This window comes from Cryptotermes secundus, unplaced genomic scaffold (assembly GCF_002891405.2).
Source record: "Cryptotermes secundus unplaced genomic scaffold, Csec_1.0 scaffold7477, whole genome shotgun sequence".
Taxonomy (NCBI): Eukaryota; Metazoa; Arthropoda; class Insecta; order Blattodea; family Kalotermitidae; genus Cryptotermes; species Cryptotermes secundus.
In genome coordinates, this window is record NW_019719483.1 from 6,500 (window position 1) to 27,091 (window position 20,592).

General features: G+C 38.5%; 2 protein-coding genes across 2 annotated transcripts in view; one reads left to right on the forward strand and one right to left on the reverse strand.

Annotated features, from left to right (window-relative positions):
• Window positions 1-16,463, forward strand: part of LOC111866760 (DDB1- and CUL4-associated factor 13) — a 20,788-nt gene extending 4,325 nt beyond the window's left edge. Inside the window, exons 4-9 of the mRNA XM_023856004.2 lie at window positions 443-611; window positions 7,143-7,290; window positions 8,285-8,438; window positions 13,564-13,710; window positions 15,524-15,687; window positions 16,093-16,463. Of these exons, the coding sequence (XP_023711772.1) occupies window positions 443-611; window positions 7,143-7,290; window positions 8,285-8,438; window positions 13,564-13,710; window positions 15,524-15,687; window positions 16,093-16,180 (870 nt within the window). The 3' untranslated portion in view covers window positions 16,181-16,463. The remainder of the gene's footprint in view (window positions 1-442; window positions 612-7,142; window positions 7,291-8,284; window positions 8,439-13,563; window positions 13,711-15,523; window positions 15,688-16,092) is intronic.
• The window catches only part of LOC111866752 (sialin), a 34,468-nt gene continuing 30,329 nt past the window's right edge, over window positions 16,454-20,592 (reverse strand). Inside the window, exon 11 of the mRNA XM_023855991.2 lies at window positions 16,454-19,059. Within this exon, the coding sequence (XP_023711759.1) occupies window positions 18,889-19,059 (171 nt within the window). The 3' untranslated portion in view covers window positions 16,454-18,888. The remainder of the gene's footprint in view (window positions 19,060-20,592) is intronic.

The window sequence follows — 20,592 nt, forward strand, 5'->3', positions numbered from 1 at the left end:
TTTTTTTTTAAGTTTGTTATTTAACAGCTCTTTTAGTATCAAAACTATACAGCATTGATGGTAACACAGTATAATGAATGTGGAGCAGTTGGTGGAATGAGAATTGGCAGGTGAAACCAAACTACTTGTTCCAATGCCACTCTGTCCACCACAACGTTTAACCCAAACTACTGTATTGTGAATCTGGCTGCTCAACACCTAAGTTGTGACACAGTTTATTGTATTGTTGTCAGAAGGCATGGAGAATTGAGATTTAATTATTTTAAGTGCTCCTGTTAGAGGTTGAATTTTTTTAGGTTAGTTTGAACTGGAAACTGCAATTTGTTTTATTTGTCCAATGTTAAATGACACCATAATTTATGTAATTGGTCTTCATAATGTCTATTCTGGACTTATTCTGTTGTGACAGCCTGTTTGACAGTTCCATCTCTTCAAATTTTAGTCTGTAATAATGGGTGTGAGCCATCACCAGAAGGAACCCATGTTTGCAACATGTGGAGAACTCTGCCAAGTGTGGGAGGAAGACCGCAATGAGCCAATCAGAACATTCCAGTGGGGTGTTGATAGCTTGCATGATGTCAGTTTTAATCCAATTGAAACAAATCTTTTGGGTAAGTGTATGTGTACTGCAAATAGTGGGACATTTCTAGGACTGTAGTCAAGTGAGTGTGGCCCAGGGCAGTGTTCCGGTGTTCTTTTGAGTGCTTGGATGCTGTTCTGGCTTTTCTTTTAAAGTTACTAATGTCAGATATAGGTGGCAGCTAATAACTCTGTCCTAAACAATTTCTTACATGAGAACTGAGGTTTGCTTTTCTACTCTGAAAATGGGGGTAGCAGATTACTCCAAAACATAGTTACCTACCTACCTGACTTTGCTGTCCTGACACTTCTTGTTAAGATGGTGATGCAGACATAGGGGGTAGCTAATAATGACTATAAAAAGTATTTTCAACCACTTATTATTTATGTAGTTTTAGGTTCACATTTCTATTTGGAAGATGGAGGCAGTAGGTTCCTCCAAAACATTAGTACCTGCCTGCCCGCCCGCCCTCCTACCTACATACTTTATGGTCTCATTTTTGACACCATGTCGTGGTAGACAGGCTTTCTGATAATTCAGAGAAATTAGCAATCCTCATAAAAGAGGTAAAGCTATCCCTGTAACAGGCCATGGAGGCCCATAGGGTTGTGAGATGTTGAGGCTCCCACATTTTCTAGATGCTTGGCTCACAGATGGTGGTGAGGTTGTCAGCCTTAAGCACCAGGCACCTTTTACCCCCAGGAAGATAGCTGGTACTAATTTTTGTTGGGGGCTGAGTCAACCCCAGGGTCACAGTGCAGCTGGAAGGATTAGGTCAATTGAAAAATTCAGTGACTTCATCGGTAATTGAACCCATGGCCTTGTTTCTGGCTTGTAGAATAGTGCCTCAACCAACTATGCTAACATGTGCCCCAGCAGTCTCCATAGTTAAGGTAAGAAAGATCTGTTTAGAAGAGGAGGCTGTTGCAAATTTCTGGTTACCTTGAAGTAATGCAATTGAAAAATGCATACAGTTAGGAACAAAGGGAGCACTAACCTGAGCAAAGGTCTGTATACACACAACAAATAGTCTTGTATCTGATATTTTGCCTCTGCTGGATTTTTGATGGGGGAAATTGAAGGAGACTTAAGAATGTGGAAATCTCTGGTACAGACTCTTCCGTAAGCAGTCAGTAAGTTATTAAACCCTTTAGATAGATTCATCACTTGTTGCTACAGAAGGCCATTATTAGAATCTGTTATGACAGAAAAATTCATTTCCATCCTCACAACCTGTCCTTAAAAGCCATTTTAATGTTATCCTATACCTCCCAATTACAGCTTTTGAATTGAATTGAATTTATTTACATTCTATAAATCCTAAGTAGGTTAGTACCTTTGGATACAGAACAAGTCAAAAGGTTACATACATAAGTACAGGCAATTTTAGCTTAAAAATTAATATAACTTAATTTTACATCATTCTCTATTTACATTGAAGTATTCATCTAAAGAGTAGAAGGAATGAGCATGTAGATAATTCTTTAACTCTGATTTAAACTTTTTAGTATCATTGCCCAAGTTTTTAATACTTTGTGGCAGATTGTTGAACACTTTTATGCCAGTAAAGTAGACTCCTTTTTGATATACTGATAAAGTTGATGAGGGTAGGTGGAAGTTATATTTTTGTCTAGTATTCATGTTATAGACATCAGAATTTAATTTGAATTTATCTTTGTTGTAAACAACAAATAAGAGAAGCGATAATATGTATTGCGATTGAAGAGGTAGAATTTTTAATTTCTTAAATAATTCTCTACATGAATCTCTACTTCTACATCCTGTAATGATTCTAATTATATTCTTTTGTATTTTAAAAATTATTACACTATGTGAAGAGTTCCCCCAAAATATTAATCCATAGTTCATAATAGAATGAAAGTAGGCATGGTAAACCATCTTCAATGTTTCCTGTGACATAAAAGGCTTAATTGATCTCATCGCATAGCAAGCTGCATTTAATTTAGGTATAATTTGTTCAATATGTATTTTCCAAGACAGTGTACTGTCTACATGTATTCCAAGGAATTTTGTATCAAGTACTTTACAGATTAATTTGTTGGCATAACTGATGTCCAGATCAGTTTGTCTCCCAAGTGTAATTATTTGATTTTGGAACCAGAATTCTTATGAATTTCATATTTTTTGTTGCTTCCTTGAACTTTTCATTGGTGAATTTGAGCTACAGGATGCAGTGTAGGACACAGATGAAAATTGGAATTAGCGTCCATTGTTTATCTTCCATCAAAATTGCAACACTTTTACATTCTACACTTCAGCATTACAAGTTTCGGCCCCAAACGGCCATCTTCAGGTGTTTTTATGTTACAGATATTTTACTAAAACTTTGTTAAAAACTGAAGCATTGTTTTAATTCATGTTAAAATCACACACTGTGATAGTGTAGCAGTTTTTAACACAGTTTTAGTAAAATATCTGTAACATAAAAACACCTGATCCAGTCATGGTAGCCGAGCGGTCTAAGGTATGCACTGTCTTCACTTGCTCAGAAGCCAGGATTGTGGGTTCAAATCTCACTCAAGGCATGGATGTTTGGTGTGTGTTTTTCTGTGTTTGTATACAGGTAGAGGCCTTGTGACGAGCTGATAACCCTCCCAAGGAGTCCTACTGAATGAAGAAAGCAGTCTTCTGGGATTTGGCACCATGTATATGTGGTGTTAACCTCTTCTTGGTTCGTAGCGTCTCCAGTCGTCGAATGTGTCGTTGAGTAGGCTCCCCATAGAGGAACACTATGTAAGATTTGAGGCTTTGTGGTGTTAACACCACATATACACGGTGCCAAATCCCAGAAGACTGCTTTCTTCATAGTCACCGCCGTGAAAGCCTCAAATCTTACTCAGTCCTACTGAATGTCTAATATCTAGTAAACCGAAGTGAAATGGAGAGTTTCATGGAGGTAGGCCTAGGCCCACGTTAGGGCTGTAGCGCCAAAGAAAAAAAAAGAAAAAAAAACACCTGAAGATGGCCATTTGGGGCCGAAACATGTAGTGTTGAAGTGTAGAATGTAAAAGTGTTGCAATTTTGATGGAAGATAAACAATGGATGCTAATTTGAACAATTGCAAGAGGATGCTGAAATACAGGATATTTAGAATGTAGCTGTATTTCAATGAAGATTTTGAGGATGATATAGTAGTGAGACCATCCTTTATTGAGAACATGTCCTAAACTTAATCAGGGATGGTGTTTGAACTCAGGTCTTATTGTGGCCATGGGACCCAGTAATTGTGCATGCAGTTTATTTTGTAGTTGAGGTTATTATACAGGGCTACTATAACTGATTCATTCGTTTTTAAAACGCTATATTTTCCAAAGTATTACACGTACAGATATGATTGATATATAAAAAGAACCGTAAACTCACCAAGTTTGTATTATGTGCACCAGTTCTCCGGTGCCTAGATTTTGTGTCACAATGCAGGAAGCATTGAAGGATGAAGATTTTGCTGCCAAGTTGATATTCAGTGATGAAGCAACACTCCATTTTTCCGGGATGGTTAATCGTCGTAATGTGAGATTGTGGGGCACTGAAAATCCTCATGCAATTGTAGCACTTGAAAGAGATTCACCAAAGCTGAATGTTTTCTGTGCAGTGTCACAGACAAAGCTGTATGGGCCGTTTTATTTTGTGAGAAAACTGTGACTGGTACATCTTACCTAGATATGTCGCAGTTATGGTTGTTTCCACAAGTGGCTGCTGATTCCAGGGATTTTGTCTTCAAACAAGATGGGGTACCCCCTCATTTGAACATCAATGTTCGTCACTACCTAAACAATGAACTTCAGCATCGCTGGATTGGGCATGTTGGTGAGGATGACGTAGCTCTGTTCACTTGGCCCCCCAGATCACCTGATCTAACGCCGTGTGACTTCTTCCTTTGGGGGTACATTAAGGTACATTAAGGATCATGTTTACATACCCCCACTGCCAAGAACACTAGTAGAGCTGAGGGAACGCATCGATGCTGGAGTGATGACCATCAACAGGATGATTCTACAAAATGTGTGGAACGAACTCGACTACCGCCTGGGCGTGTGTCGTGTGACCCAAGGGGCACACATAGAACATTTGTAGAGTGTGAAGAAAACTTGGCGAGTTTACGGTTCTTTTTATATATCAATCATATTTGTATGTTTAATGCTTTGGAAAATATAGCATTTTAAAAACGAATGAATCATTTATAGTAGCCATGTACTATTAGGGATATTTAAATCTGTTTTGACTACTTCAAGGACTACACTTCAAGCTGAATTAATAAGAAAATGCAGAGAATTTTTAACTTTGTTGACCAGTTCACACCTCTACTCTTCACGGCAACTGGTGTGCCACTTGCTGCAAGGCACATACAAATTTTTCCAATGAATCAGCTTGCCTGATGGCCAATAATGTTTGGAATGAAGGGATGTAATTAATTTGTGGATCATTTAATGACATTATGTTTAACAGCGAGCAGTGCGGTTCGTGGTGGGAGTTTGTTTATGATTTGTCAGTAGCAGTCAGTGTTGGTGAGGAAATGTTGCCAGCCTTCATCTGTGGTTTCTCTGGAGAACATTGATGCTGTCAGAGTGGTGCTTCAGAGAAGCCCCAGTAAATCAACAAAGAAGGCTGCAGCCCAACTAGGGATATACAGATGTTTGGTGCAACAAATTGAAAAGTGATTTTAATTTGTATCTATACTAAATGACAGTGTTCCCTGAACTTACTCATACAGTTTGAAATAAACATCAAAGGAAGGCATTTGCTGAATGGGCACAGAATAATGAGGTATCATTCAACAGTGTTTGGTTTGCTGATGAGGCACACTTCCACCTGAATGGTATGGTTAATAAAAAAAAAATTGCGATATTGGGCATCAGAGAATCCATGTGTGGTTCATGAGAAAGTGCGTTATGCTTCGAGAATTACAGTATGGTTCACCATCTCAAGCCATGGACTGGCAGGGCAAATTTTCTTTGAAGAGACAGTGAACAGCTAGTGCTATTTAAGCATGCTGCACAATACTTTCATGCCTCAACTTCTTGCTGCAGGTTTGCTGTTACAAACTTAGTGGTTCATGCAGGATGGAGCCAGGGAGTACATAGCGACAGTTGTTTTGGACTTTCTGCATGACACTTCTGATTCATATCATTGCAAACCAATTTCCTGATTATTTCTTATGTTGAACACTTTATTCACAAAGGATAAATCTCCATGCAGTGGTCTTTCTTCAAGTATGTTAGTTTCTAGTATTGTAATTGAAATAAAGATTTTATTAAAAGATCACATACTGGATCATTTCATGCGCCACTCTGCATGTGAAATACTGATCTGCTAGAATGTGTCAGAAATTTTGTGATGAAAGAGTTTCCAGCAGACGTGCAATTCACAATTTGGTGAATAAACTTAGAACAATGGGACTCTTAATAGACAAGAAATAAAACATAAATGCTGAGTGCTTACTGAGTAGAAGTTAAATGACACAGGGGCCACCTAGAAAATCACTGAAACATCTAGCTCAAGAGACTGTAGTGTCAAAGTCTAGTGCAAGAATGGCAACACAATTGCTGAAGCTTAGACCTAATAAAACGACTAATTCATGCATGCCTTGCAGCTGCACAATCCAGCTAGCAGGGTTCATTTTTGCAGTTGGTTTCTACAATCTGTCATCAAAGGCGAGATTGATCTCCAGTTGACATTCTTTCTGATGAAGCATGGTTTCACTTGCAGGGATATATAACTACACAAAATAATTGCTACTGGAGTTCACAGAATCCACATCTAACCCTTGAAGTCCCACTCCATCCAGTGAAAGTTGTCTGGTGTGTTGTAAGTTCAAGAAGGATTGTAAGACCTGTGATTTTTAATGAAGCAATTGATTGTGAAAGATATATTGAGCTCATTCTTAGGCAGTTCTTTCCAGAGTTAACAGAAGGAGATAAACTCTGGCCGGTTTTGGCAACACTCAGCTACTGCCCACACTGAACATTTATCCATAAGGCTTTGTCTGATGTATTTGAGGACAGAATTATCAGCAGTGGTATTTGGCCAGCACATTCATCAGATCTTAATCTTGGTGGTTTTTTTTTTCTTCTGGCTTGTTTGAAGGACAAAGTTTACAAGAGTAACCCCTGAACAGAAGAACTAAAAGAAAATGGTCATAGGGAAATTGCAAATATTTCTGCAGAACATCTTCAGAGGGTAAATCAGAACCTCTTTTACTGGTGCGAGGAAAGTCCATGTGTCGGCCATGCTGATTCATCAGCAAAATTCATATGCACCTTGCATCATGAGGCACACCTGCTGCCATGAAGCACAGAGCTGTGGAACCAGCCGACAAAGTAAAAATCCTTCCTGTATAAATCACTCCTTTAAGATTGTAGAAATTAAACAATATTTCACTTCAAGGATCCATTTTCTGTTAACTTGAAGTTCCATCTCTGCTGTGCTCAGATTATTTAGATTAATTGTCACTGAAGGGTTAAAGTATACATTACAGGGAAGGAAGAGAAAAATGAATTTAGTGGAGATGTTTTACTATTAAAAGTCATGATTACTTTTGTAGCTGCTTGTGCTAGTGATCGAAGTATCATTCTTTATGACACTCGAGACATAGGACCAATTAGGAAAGTAATTATGACGCTGCGAAGTAACAGACTGTGCTGGAATCCTATGGAAGCTTTCATCTTCACATGTGCCAATGAGGACTACAAGTAAGTATAATATTTAAACATGTTGTAATGAGTACATAGTGTAGATGAAAGATAAGAGTGGTGAGTGTACTGGAATGATCCTATGTGATGATAATGATCAGCCTAATTATGGGCCTATGAAAGATCAAAGAGCTGCTCCATATGATTAATTCTTTGTTCATTTTAAGATAATCTTATTGCTTTTCCCAGTTAAATGGTGTTGGATTCGAGGTTCTCATGATGATGAGTATGAAGTGTATGATGATCTTCTGGGTTGTAATTCCATGTAGTTTGGAATTTTTTAATCTATGAAATATGGGCATTTTTTGAATTCATGAAATATTGGCATACTGAACTTTACATCATGTCGTTTACCTCTTGAGAGCTTACTGATTGAAGTTATAAGCTATGGACTGGATTTGCTGGAATGTAATTTCTGGTAGACTGTCTGGGATTTATCTAATCACTGTATTCAAAATTGGTGTTGGGCCAACCTAACTTATTCTCTGATGAGTTCTGAGGGCACTTTCTCTAGACTAAAGGATGCTGGACTCTGAAATTGACTATTAACCCTCATTTACAGTTAGCCTTATTAGATGAAAAAAAATCCCTTAGTTGTTAAGATATTACAAATCATTTATTTTCATGTTTTTAAAACTTCATGTCTAATGAACAACTGCGGAAAAGAGAAGCATGTATGGGTCTAATAATTCATTGTCATTATCTGCAGGACCCAGCCTGCATGGAAGTAAATTAGTTCCATTCTAAAATATGTCTCTTGAGCGCATATGTATGGCTTTGTTGGTTTGTTAAGACTGATAACGTAAGACTGTAGATGTATGGAATGATATGTAGTCTCATTGAAAAGATGCAAGCCCACCATCCATGACATTCTCTCTTCTTATGATGACTGCTCATATTTTGCAAAGTCCACATCACTGAATCTGTGATCGGTTTCAGTTTGACATTTGTATTACAGAATTTTCAACTCAGTTTCATTTCTGCCCATTTTCAGTTTGTATACTTTTGACACAAGGAAGCTGAAGCAGCCACTGCAAGTACACATGGACCACGTTTCAGCAGTGACAGCTATAGATTATGCTCCAACCGGAAAGGAATTTGTGAGTGGTGGTTATGACAAATCTCTCAGGATCTTTGAACATGGAAAGGTGAATTTTGAGTACATAACACTGATGTAAATCTTGAGGGTTCATGTGATTAATGATCTGTTCTAAACATAGCTAAGGGAGGAGTACTATCTTCTGGGATGTGACACGATGTAGTCAAGTAGAAGGTTTTTGACATATGGAGGAATGTACTGCCTACATCTTTTAGTGTCATTGTGTAAAGTGGGCAGGAAAAAAAGAAAACAGCAAGCAGAATACTCTGCTTTATGCTTGCTTGCTTGTTTGTTTGTTGGCTGGGCTTACTCTGTGACCATGAAGATGGAGGCAGTGCATTCCATCAAACCATTCATAAACTACTATCAGACTACACTATGTCACATCCCATAAGATAAAACTATTAATATTCACTGCTGTGAGAACCACAGATCCCACACAGATTTAAGAATTAAGAAATCTGAGTAAAAGGCGTGAGAAAAATCGCTGTACATTTATTTAGCCACAACCCCTAATTTAAAGTCACAAGATTGATGTTCTTACGACCATGGAGAATTCTGTGGCAGTGCAGGATCTGAAACAGTTTTTAGCTATAAGTAATATGTAATTTATGTAATACCCTTTCTTGTAAGAAATATTCATAAATGCTAACCTAGGTAAATGTGGTGGGAAGATGTGATAGAATTTTTTCTGTATGCTGATTTTTTGTTCATTTTGAAGGCTTGGAGCCTTAGAATTATACACACATACAGAGTAAAACCCATTTGAAATTAAATCCAAAGGTGTCTTGCTGTTCGTTTAACTGTAGTCATGGGTGTCAGAACTGAGTTGTATTAAACATGGATGCAAGTGTCAAAATGATGAAGAAAGTGTGTAATGACCAAACAAATTATTGCAAAGTTCACAGTTAACCTATAAGAGCCTAGTGACACCGTATGGAGACCTTTAAAGTGTAGCCGAGTGGCCGTGCGACACGCACAGTCCACCTGTGTGCACAGTGTTTTAAAATCTAATTTTAAGATAGAAATTCTTGTTCTACTTACATTATTTTTGGGCACCAGCTTTATAAGTAGACAGTCTTCCGTCCTGCTTCATCTAACTGAATGTTGCCTTCATGTGGTACTGTTGGAAACGTCCAGAAATGCAGAGTCCAACGTCACAATTCATGCACCTAGTCTGGATGTAACTCCGTTTCCCACGTGAAGAGCACACATGACACCTCAGTCTCGTATTAGAGGAAGTCGGCCAGTGATGTCGAGTGGCCTCCTCTAATCGAAATAGAAATATCACAGATGACACAGCAGGAGGTCGACCCATGAACCGTTGAGAGCGAGCTGGACCCCTTGCAGCATATTCCAGCATGTTGCACACAAGGGTGAGACAAAATTCTCTGTGTGACAATTTCACGCCACAGGATGACAACAGGATGAAACTGTTCAGAATCATCAGATCCAGGAGATGGAAAAATAGTTTATTTGTCCATTTCCAGGTCCGACAACTGATGCTATAACTGTTTGCCATTCTGTCCGCTTTGTCGACATAACCCATGTGCGTGTTGTAGTCAACAACAATTGCTGGCTTGATGGCATTTCCATGCTCATCACAGAAACTGCCTTCTGCCGTAGGACAGTGCATGTTTGTCAGTATGTAAACGTCACATTTTTCCTTCCAAACTAGTGCTGTCAAGTTCCGTCTCACCCTAACATGAATGTCACCTTTCTTCAATCGAAATTATCTTCATCGAAAATCGTCAGTCAAGCCCTTCCGATTAGGTCTGACGGTCCCACAGCACGTTATGTCCTTTGTCATCAGTTTGTCAAACAAGTCTGGTGACGAAAAGAAATTGTCCATGTACAGTTTGTGACCTACGCCCTCAGTACGTCTGCATAGGTCCCTAGCTGTAGCATGTGTTGCTGTCACGTTTTGGTTGGCACGTGTCCTGTCTTTTCCTAGGTAAACCTTCATGTCATAAGTATACCCAGTGGCGTCACAAATTTTGAAGATCTTGATTCCGACACGTTTGTGTTTCTTAGGAATGTACTGTCTAAAAACCACCCTCCCTTTGAATTTAACAATTATCTCGTCTATGGCCAAATGTTTGGAAGGGTTATAATATTTTTCATATGCATCATTGAGAGTGTCGAAGATGGTCCAGATTTTCCATAGTCGGTCATAACTGTTGGCATTCCTGTCAGTTTCTGTATTGTTGTCTGCAAAATGAAGAAAACGAAGAATGTGTAGAAAACGGTCGCATTTCATTGTGTTAGAGTAGAAAGGCGTGGCAAATTGTTCTACAGTCGACCAGTAGTCCTTTAGTCTATCTCTAATGTCATGTCCCATTTGAATGATTATTCCTAGAAAGAGAAACATCTCAATCGGTCACGTCAGGCCGCAGAGAAGGTCCATCTTGAAGTCTCTCTAGAGGCTACTTGGTAGTACCTGTTCGTCTCTTCCACCAGGAGACGGATAATCCCTGTGAAGTAGAGCATGAAAACGCAGAAAGGGGTGGAATCCTTATTTATGTGTGGAGCTTCATTGATATTTAACCCCACAGCTCCACCGGAATAATTATTCACACCCCTCCTGCCATGCTGGTCTGGTGGTCCTCAGGTTGCCGACGAAGATGATGGGCCTTTGTCGACTTCGGTTTCTGAGCCCCTTGCTTCCTCGCCACTCTGAGTCGCCTGTACCATAGTCTGAATTGGTGTCATTTATCAGTTGCCTCTCAATTTCAGCTTCTTCCATGCAAAATTAGGCCATGGTGGATAGTTGAAATTGCGATGTTTTATAAGCTAAATGATACAAAATCCATCCCAAGTGCAAACAATATATATTATATGTCCTTGATCTTGTTCTCCTCTACACTACATGTTTCGACCTCTAACGGCCATCATCAGGTGTATACTGTTACGTTACTGCCACACTGAACCCAGTCTAAAATTTAACATTTAAAAAACACATTGTTATTTCTTCGTTATTATCAACATCTACCTCATTGATATCTGTCTGGTATGTAGATTATTTTGCACACGTCAATTTTGGTTTTTCTGTACTAGCACTATAAAATCTTTAGTTATAATTTTAAAATCCTTTAAAAATTTCTCTAAATTTAAAATTTAAAATTTAAAATTGTTAGTGTAGAGTGCAACAGGATGCTTAAATATAATATTGTTTTATAAGCGTTACGAGCACAACGCGCTAGGCTTGAACGTTCTGGCAATGCGGGGCCATTCCGAGAACAGTACCTCTGTGTGGCCAGTCCGAGATATACACAGTCAGAGTTTCTGAAGGACAAAGTACGATAAGACTTTGACCACACTCGTGCATACAGAAAGGTTCCAATGTGACTGGAGAATGTGCAATACAAACATAAACTTCCACCCCTTTTGCCAGATAAGACGTAGTAAGACAGGATGTCAGCAGCATGCATTTATACTGCAGAAACTGTATGCATATTTGTGGACAGACGCTCGAAATTGGGGAAAAATTTCTTTTTGGAATCAGTCACACTACTGTGTATAACAATTTACTGCATGACCCCAATTTGATCTAGGTAAAACATTTGACAAACATCTTTAGTAAACATTGGTCAATGCAGTTTCAGCAGAAAGCAGCTAATGAATGTACTGAATGCCTGAAGATGGTCAAAACATGTAGTAAAATAAATATACAGTCAGTTATTATTATATATGTGTTGATGGAACTCCCTTCAGTAGATCAGCTTAATGTTAATCACTTAGCAAAACACTTCTGTCAGTAGATGGCATCAAATGTTATATACCAGTATACAGGTGAAAGAAGTGGCTTGCACACTAAGTCTCTGGTTGTTTTGAGGTGATCTGTGGAAGTTTTTTCAATTTTTATGTGCAGTGGCATTTAGAAGCAGTTTTTGTATTTCTAGCAAGTAGTTCTGTAATGGGGCTTGGCAGTCAGAGGGTTAACTTAAGTGTTAGATGGAAATGAGTACTCAGATTCATACTGTGGCCACTTTACCTACAGGAAAAGAGCCTCCAGCACCCGTTGAATAAGGAGGCTTCGTGGGTCTCAGCATTAGTGTGAATGCTATGGGGAAGAGGAAAATCTTTGGTCCCTGAAGCTGGGAACCAAACCCCTTTGATCTTGAAACAAAAATGCTTTTCATTAAATAGACCAATAAGTCTAAGGTGGAGAAGAACACAAGGAAGAAGAAACCTTTATATGTGTGTATGCGTAGCACAATTTCTAACTTGTCATTTGGGTTGTGAATTACATAGGGTATGTTCTGTGTAATATTTGTATTGGGAATGACTGTATAAGGGGTGGGTCTTCTCAGCCGTTGCACCGCGACCTACAGTTATCTGTTTTGCTTTTTGTATTGAGAAGTAAGTACCCGTGTTAAGCAGAAACCTGTTGGAAACAAAAACAAAAACGAATACTGAGGTCTGTTGGGATCGTGTTGTAAAGAGGCTTCACTATACAGTGAACTCTTGGTTAGTTGACGTACCTGAAGGGAGAGGTAATGGGGATAGTTAAGAACAACACGTAATACAAAAATCTGGAAATATCTAGTATTCATGCTGTATTCAGCCTTGAAAATTGCTTAATTTATTATTTAATGGTCATGCTCCTTGTTACTAAACGGTGAAACAAGTATCTTTCCAATAGAAGAAAGCAGCCATTCTTCAGTGGCAGTATGCTTGAATGAAAAGCAATAAAATGGTAAGTAGTTAACTATAGGATTCTGACGATGGTGTATAACACACAGAGATATTGGGTTTTCGGACATTATCCATCGTCCTGGTTTTTAAGATAACTAAGATTCTCCAGTGATTGAGGCTAGCTCTTTCTAAGGGACCCAACAGAATAGGTGTTTTTCCTCACCTGAGGACGGAAACAGATCCAGTTTCCGAAACGTCGTGTTTTTCTTAGTTATCTTAAAAACCAGGACGATGGATAAAGTCCGAAAACCCAATATCTCTGTGAATAAAATGGTAATGTGGGGAGTTGCAACAGGGTAGGAAGATGTACAGTCTATTCAGAATTGTTGTGGTACATATTACTGAAGCAGATATAATGGGCAACACACATGTCATCGAAGGAAACTTTAATCAATACCTAAAAGGTTGTAAAAGTCCTGTGGTTAATTGAAAGTCTACTGTAGTTATTTTATACAATTTCATAATCTTAATTGCAGAGCCATTCTCGTGATATTTATCACACAAAACGAATGCAGAGACTTACATGTGTCTTGTGGTCAATGGATAACAAATACATTCTTTGTGGTTCAGATGAAATGAATATTAGAATGTGGAAAGCAAGATCAGCAGAAAAACTTGGAGTGGTAAGTCAATATGGTACTATTCCTGGTGTTTTTAATATAGCTCTGTGTATACCACAATGCTTGTAGGTTGCTAATGTAAAGCTCTGATGTTTAAACCAGAGGTTGGTCATCACCACAGTGAAAGCATTCTGCAAGACTGTGTTTTAAGCCAGCTCTTTTCAGTTTACATTACAAAAATCTGTTTCTCTTTGACCCATTTTCAGCCTTTTTTTCCCCTTGTTCTGAAACAATACAGGTGATATGCCAGATGACAGTCTTCTACTGCATCATTTTCTAATACAAGTGTCACTGATGCTAAATTATCTCCAACATGTTACATCATTGTAAATATAATGTAACTGATTCCTGGTTATACATTGTGACATCTTCTTGCAGTATTTCTTTATGATGTGTTTTTCATATTTAGAACATTCTGACCAGCTTTAGATCCCTCAGACTACACCTGCAGCCTGACCATTTTGCCAGAAACAAATTTTTGATAGCGTATTTTGGATACCCTTTTAAATCATAACATTTAAATAAGAATTCTTCTGATTCATGGCCACAATTGTCCCCTGTTGATACTGTTGTGAGCCTATTAGAGGCAATATAAATTGCAAGATCTCATCCTGGGCTGGGTGCTTCATTGAAAATTTCCAGCCATGAGGATTTAACAGAAGAGAAGTTTAATTGAGAATTGGCCAAACGTCTGTATGTGTTAGTGATGAAAATGAGCCTTATAATGTTACAATGCACATGAGGGAAGGGGGGGGGGACTTTACACCCCATGAGATGATTACATCAGCTTGGTGTACTTGCATTAAAACTGCAACAGCTGTAGAAATTGTCTTGATGTTAAGCTTTTAATAATTCCCTCAGTAGATGACATCAAGTGTGGTATAGTAATATTTTGGAGTAAGAACAGGCCTTCAGTTCATTGAAACCTGTGGTAATTTAAATTTAATCTGCAGAATTATTGTGTTTTTCTGTGCACCTATATTTACCCCAAATATCCTTGGAATATGTAGTGGGTAGTGGTTGTCTGATTTTGGGAAATTTGGTGTGAACTTGGCTATTGGGTGCCACTCCACTCCAAACTTCAAACTATATTTAGCTCATTAGAGGCCTCTGTTGGATATAAGATGATCTAATTTTACAGTGAAAAATGTTAAAACAAGTTATTTTTATTATTTATCCAGATAAAGTTCTTAGATAACATTTTTTGGTGTAAATATCTGCCTTGTCTCTTCACACTGGCTGTTTTTGGTACACTGAAGGCTTTTCATAGAATCTGTAACTAATAAATGCTCTGCCTTTTCATCCTCTTCACACGTTGGTCCCAGACATATTGCAATTCCTGAATTAATTTCTCTTTGATATACCTGATAGCCATTAATTTAAAGGTGACATCGTAGGCAGTTCGTGTATATGAAGGAACTAAGTCTCTCTTGCTCTGGGGTGGCCTTGCATGATCATGTCATGTTGTTTATTAAATGTTTGTTTAATATGTACAGTTATTGTAAATACTTTTAAAACAAAATTGTTAAACTGCATAACATCAATTACAGTACAAGTATTAACTGTAGGTGGAGGACCTTGAAATTGGTATTTATAGTGTTTTGATACAAAATAATTCATATATTCATCTATTTTCTAATTCTTGGTGTTAGATCTACTTATTCAGAAACCTTTCTCATCACCATGTAGTTGGAATTAGTGACAGCATTGTTAAATATGTTTCAGATAAGTAAACAGTTATCTTTTGCATCAGATATCCTGGTATTATGGTTGTTTCTCCAGCCCTTATTTCCAAAGAAGTACTACTTTGTTTTAGTTGAGACCACGTGAAAAGACAGCTCTGAACTACAGTGAAGCTCTGAAACGGAAATTTGGGAGTCACCCTCAGATAAGCCGCATCGCTCGTCACCGTCAAGTTCCTAAACATGTTTACCATGCACAGAAAGAACTCCGCACCATCAAGTTGAAACAGAAGAGAAAGTAAGTACAGTTAATAAGTTTGGCTGCTAGTGTTGCAGTGTGATGTGTTTGACCCTTATATGGAAATTCTGGGAGGAGATCTGAAAGGGGCCATGGGTATGGCTGTTCTGGTACTGAATTATGATTCATTGCAGCTCTTGTTAATCACCTGATCTATTAATATATGTCTTTTGGAATGTTAAAATTTGTAGAATTATGAGATGAATTTTAATTTTGATGAAATCAAGGTTGAAATTTTATGTCTGAGCTCTTTCTTGTGTGTACTCTATCTCTTTCTCCTGCATGCATGTGTGCATGCACAGGTGTTCCAGGTGCTTGGGAGATCTTGAATATATAATGTAATTCTTGTGTGATTTAAAATATGCAACTCAATATGAACAAATGTTTGCTTTTTCTTTCTTGCAGGGAAGCTAACAGGAGAGCACACTCTAAACCAGGAACTGTACCTTTTTTGTCAGAAAAGAAGAAGCATATTGTGGAAGAGCAAGAATGAAGTTTTTATTGCTGTTGCATTTTGTGTATTTCATAACATTTTGAACTGGAATTAACTGTTTTCATGGAATGTGGTAGAGAGTATAATTGAATTGAATGTAGGATTTGATTTATTGTATACTATGCTATTTGCTGAGAACCACATTGCATGTGAATAGCTTAAAGTAAACAAATAATGCAAATAAATAGAAGGAGGAAAATAATGTGGAAAGAGTATTCTAAGCAACAAAGAAATGCCATACTGATTTACAGTTAAATGACAATAGAGCAAATCTGACTTGTAAGAAGGACTTTATTATAGCAACAGAAACCATTGAAATTTCATAACATTACTTACATGGGAAAACCATGTCATTATGAGTGATCCATAACCAGCTGCTACTGTTTAACCCGTATGATTACAGTTCTGCTTCCATAGTTATTTATGGCAAGCAGGCCCCATTAACTGACCCTCTTTCACTACTCTTCATCTAGGAGGAAGTTTGAATTCCAGAATCTGAGTTCAGCTTACCCCCTTCGAGTTTTAACCATGAAAAATGTACTCCATACGACATCCTTTCCTTATCATGTATTAGTCCTCCTGAGATTCTCTTGACACTGATCCCACAGAATACAACTATGCATGTGTATTTTTAAGATTTTTGTCTCCAATCAGACATCTGCTGTTTTGGTTGGTGTCAAATGCAACATCTGATAAACCTCAATATAAAGCTTGAAATAATACATCTGTTCAAAGTTGGCATCATCAAAAAGCCAAATAGGAAGTCAAGATGAACTTCTCCATTTTTTATAATACTGAAGAAGAGGCACCATGATATATAATAAACACAGATAAACTAAATGCTCATTTTCATGATGTACAATTACAGTTTGTCAGGATCCCTTAATTAAATCTTAAGATTGAATTCTTGCAAGATAGTAGGACTTCCTATTACAGTGCCTGTCAGAAACCAATTTGAACTCTGAAGATATCTCTGTCCCATGTTTCACGAAGTAGACATAGTTAAATGGCTGAGTGATTGGTTATCCTGATAAAATCCTTCTGGTGGTATTTATTAGTACCTTCAGGTATATTCTGGGATAGAACCTTCATATGAGCCATAAATGTTTTTTTTACAAATCCATTCTCATCACCATCATTTTCTTATCTCCTTCTGTGTATCAGAACTAAGTGAGCGCACAGTCTGAAGAATCTCCACTGTTAGAAGCCATTATGAGGAAACAACTAGTGGAGACTGTAACGGACTGAGAATACTAGTCTGTGGGCAATAGTGATTTGTGAAATGTAGTAACAAGTTGTATAGATGTTCAATAAATCCAGTCATCCAAACACCATCTATAGGCATATGCATACACATGATAATTTGCCACTTGGGTCAATATTTTATGGAACCAAGTGACTATTTCGACATCCCCACATACAAAATCCTGCCCTTCATTCAAAGTGCAGGATTGTTGACAGGATAATCAGAAGGGGAGGCACAATAGATCACTGGTCATGGTGCAAGGGCCAAGAAGGCCCACCCCTTATACATTCATTCAGTCATACACATGATAGTATCTTGGAGAACAAAATATGCATCTGTAGAGGGTATGTTATGAAATAAAATATGAGGAGGAAGAAATCCCTGGAGCACTGTTATAAGAATAATGAAACCAGATAACTAATACATATGATAGTGTGAGTAAAATCGTTTTAAGTTCTTTTTGGTAAGAATAATCTGCATTTGGGGTCCTTGAGGCAATATGTACATATTTGCCTTATGTAGAATCTTAAATTTATGGCCAGTTAGGAACTGAACTCTCAATATTCCACTTCATCAGATGCACTAATTTTTCACAGGTGAATGGTCAAAAACGTAACTATAAGTACAAATTAACAGACCTGCAAACAGCAGTCCCTCTAACCTGAAATTTCTCCCTAGTTACATCATTGCCCTGAAATATCTCAACTAGGGTAATAGTTTCTTATGGTGGAATTGATAGATAAGCTTCTTGTGACTGCATCTGACTGTCATAGTATCTAGCAGAAAACACTCTATCCATTTTCTCCAATCCCATATTAATATATGTTCTAAGACTGCAACAAAAATGCAGAGGAAAGTAAATGTATTTATATGTTCAACCATCAAATTAAGGCAGTTAGCATCTCTCATACTTAAAATAAAGCACAAAATAATTCTAAATAAAAACTTACACTTCTAATTTGTAGAAAAATACTGTTAATCTCAACATATTTAATCACATTACATGAGCTGAGGCTTGAATACACTGAGGAATGGACATATCAATTTATTAGAAATGAATGATTCTAGCTGTAGTTTTCAGAAGTGTTCTGATTCGGGTTACAGGATATTTTGAGGAGGCTTAGTTATGCTCTAGATCATTTGACCAAAGTGTAGACTGGTGTAAATAAAAATGTTTTTGGGTTGGCTTGTAGATTAAGTAATAAGATGTAAACATTTATCAGCAAATTTCTTGCTTTAGAGTCAAGTATGTGCTTAACATGTGGCATATAGACCAGATGCTGGGTGATGACTGTGAGATAAGCAAATATACAACAGCCATTACTAAGTAACAGCTTCACAAACAGTTGTGTTTCAGCGACATCAACAGAGGAACGGTGTTTTCTGCAGTCCATGCTGAGATGTTATAAGTAGAAGAGTTAGCGAAATGAAGTCAGTTAAGTTGAGTTCATTTAGTCAGATATTATGATTCTTTGTGTGGTTGTGAAGAGTCTTTAGCAACTGGTAGTTCTTTAAACTGTGGTTGGTTCCAAGGTTGAACATTTCCCGATCCAAGGAACATAAACAAGGTACCACACAACATATATATGACAGCTGTAGTAATGAACACATAGAACCAGCAATCGACAGAACCCTGCAATGAAACAAAATACAATTTTATATTTGAAATTACCTTAAAGATGGTAGTGTGTTCATCTTGGTGGAGAATATTATTATCTCTTTCAAAATGACCTACATTCTATATCTATACCATTTTTGGAAATTATTTATATTATTATTTAGGTTAATATTGTATTTTAAAATCCTGTTGCACTTTACACTTGCATCGATTATTCACCATCTTATGTGTAACACTACATCCCACAAAACTCATCACCTATAAAAGTATTTAAAATGCACTACATATTTCGGCCAATATGGACATCATTATAAGATGAACAGGACACTTAGTGAAGAAAGCCACAGGGAGGAGCACAACACAACAACCACAGTGAATACACAAATGAATAACCACAAAGAATTTCACATACAAGAATTATGAACTCCAGCATGACCACCACAACTACCACCCCTACAACAACCACCACCATCACCACACTGAACAAAACCACCACTACGACCACCATCACCACCAACACCATGATGACCAGCACCATCACGACAACCACAATCACCACAACAGAAACCACCATCACAACCATGACAATCACCACGACGATGATGATGACTGCCCCCACCAAGACATCCACCAGCACCATGACTAACAATACCACCACCTAGGTCCTAGACCACAACCAAAACCACCACCACCACCACCCTGACACCATGACCAGCACCACGGTGACCACTTGCACCAGAACTATCACCATGATGTTCACCAGCAATATGACGGCCACCACCACCATGACCACTATCACCAGCACGACCACGAACACCACCACCAAGACAACCACTACCACCACCACGACGACCGTCACTATTACAATGACCAGCATGATGAACACTACCACCACCATGACGATGTCGACCACCACCACCAGCACCACGACCAACACCACCACACACACCACGACAATGACCACCATCAGCACCACGACGACGACGACCACCAAGACCATCACCAACACAACCAATCACCACGAAAACTACCAACACCACCACCACAATGATCATCAGCACCCCGATGACCACAATGACAACCATCACCATGACGACCACCATCACCACCACGACGATGACGACCACCACTACACTGAGCACCTCCACCCCTACATTGACCACCACCACCACGGCCTCCAACAGCATCACTACAAACACGACAACGACCACCACCAACACCACCATCACGACAATCACCACCACCCCCACAACAACCACGATGATGACGATGACCACTAGCACCGTGACCACCACCACGACACACTACCACCAACACCACCACTACCTCCACAACGACGACGACGACCACCACCACCACCACCACCAGCACTACGATGTACACCACCACTAAGAAGACGACGACCACCACCACCATGACAACCACAACCACCACTATCACATCGACCACGACGACCATCGCCACTACCACCATCACTAGAACCACGATGACCACCACCACCGCCTCCACCAAGACGATGGCGACCACCAGCACCACGAAAACGACCGT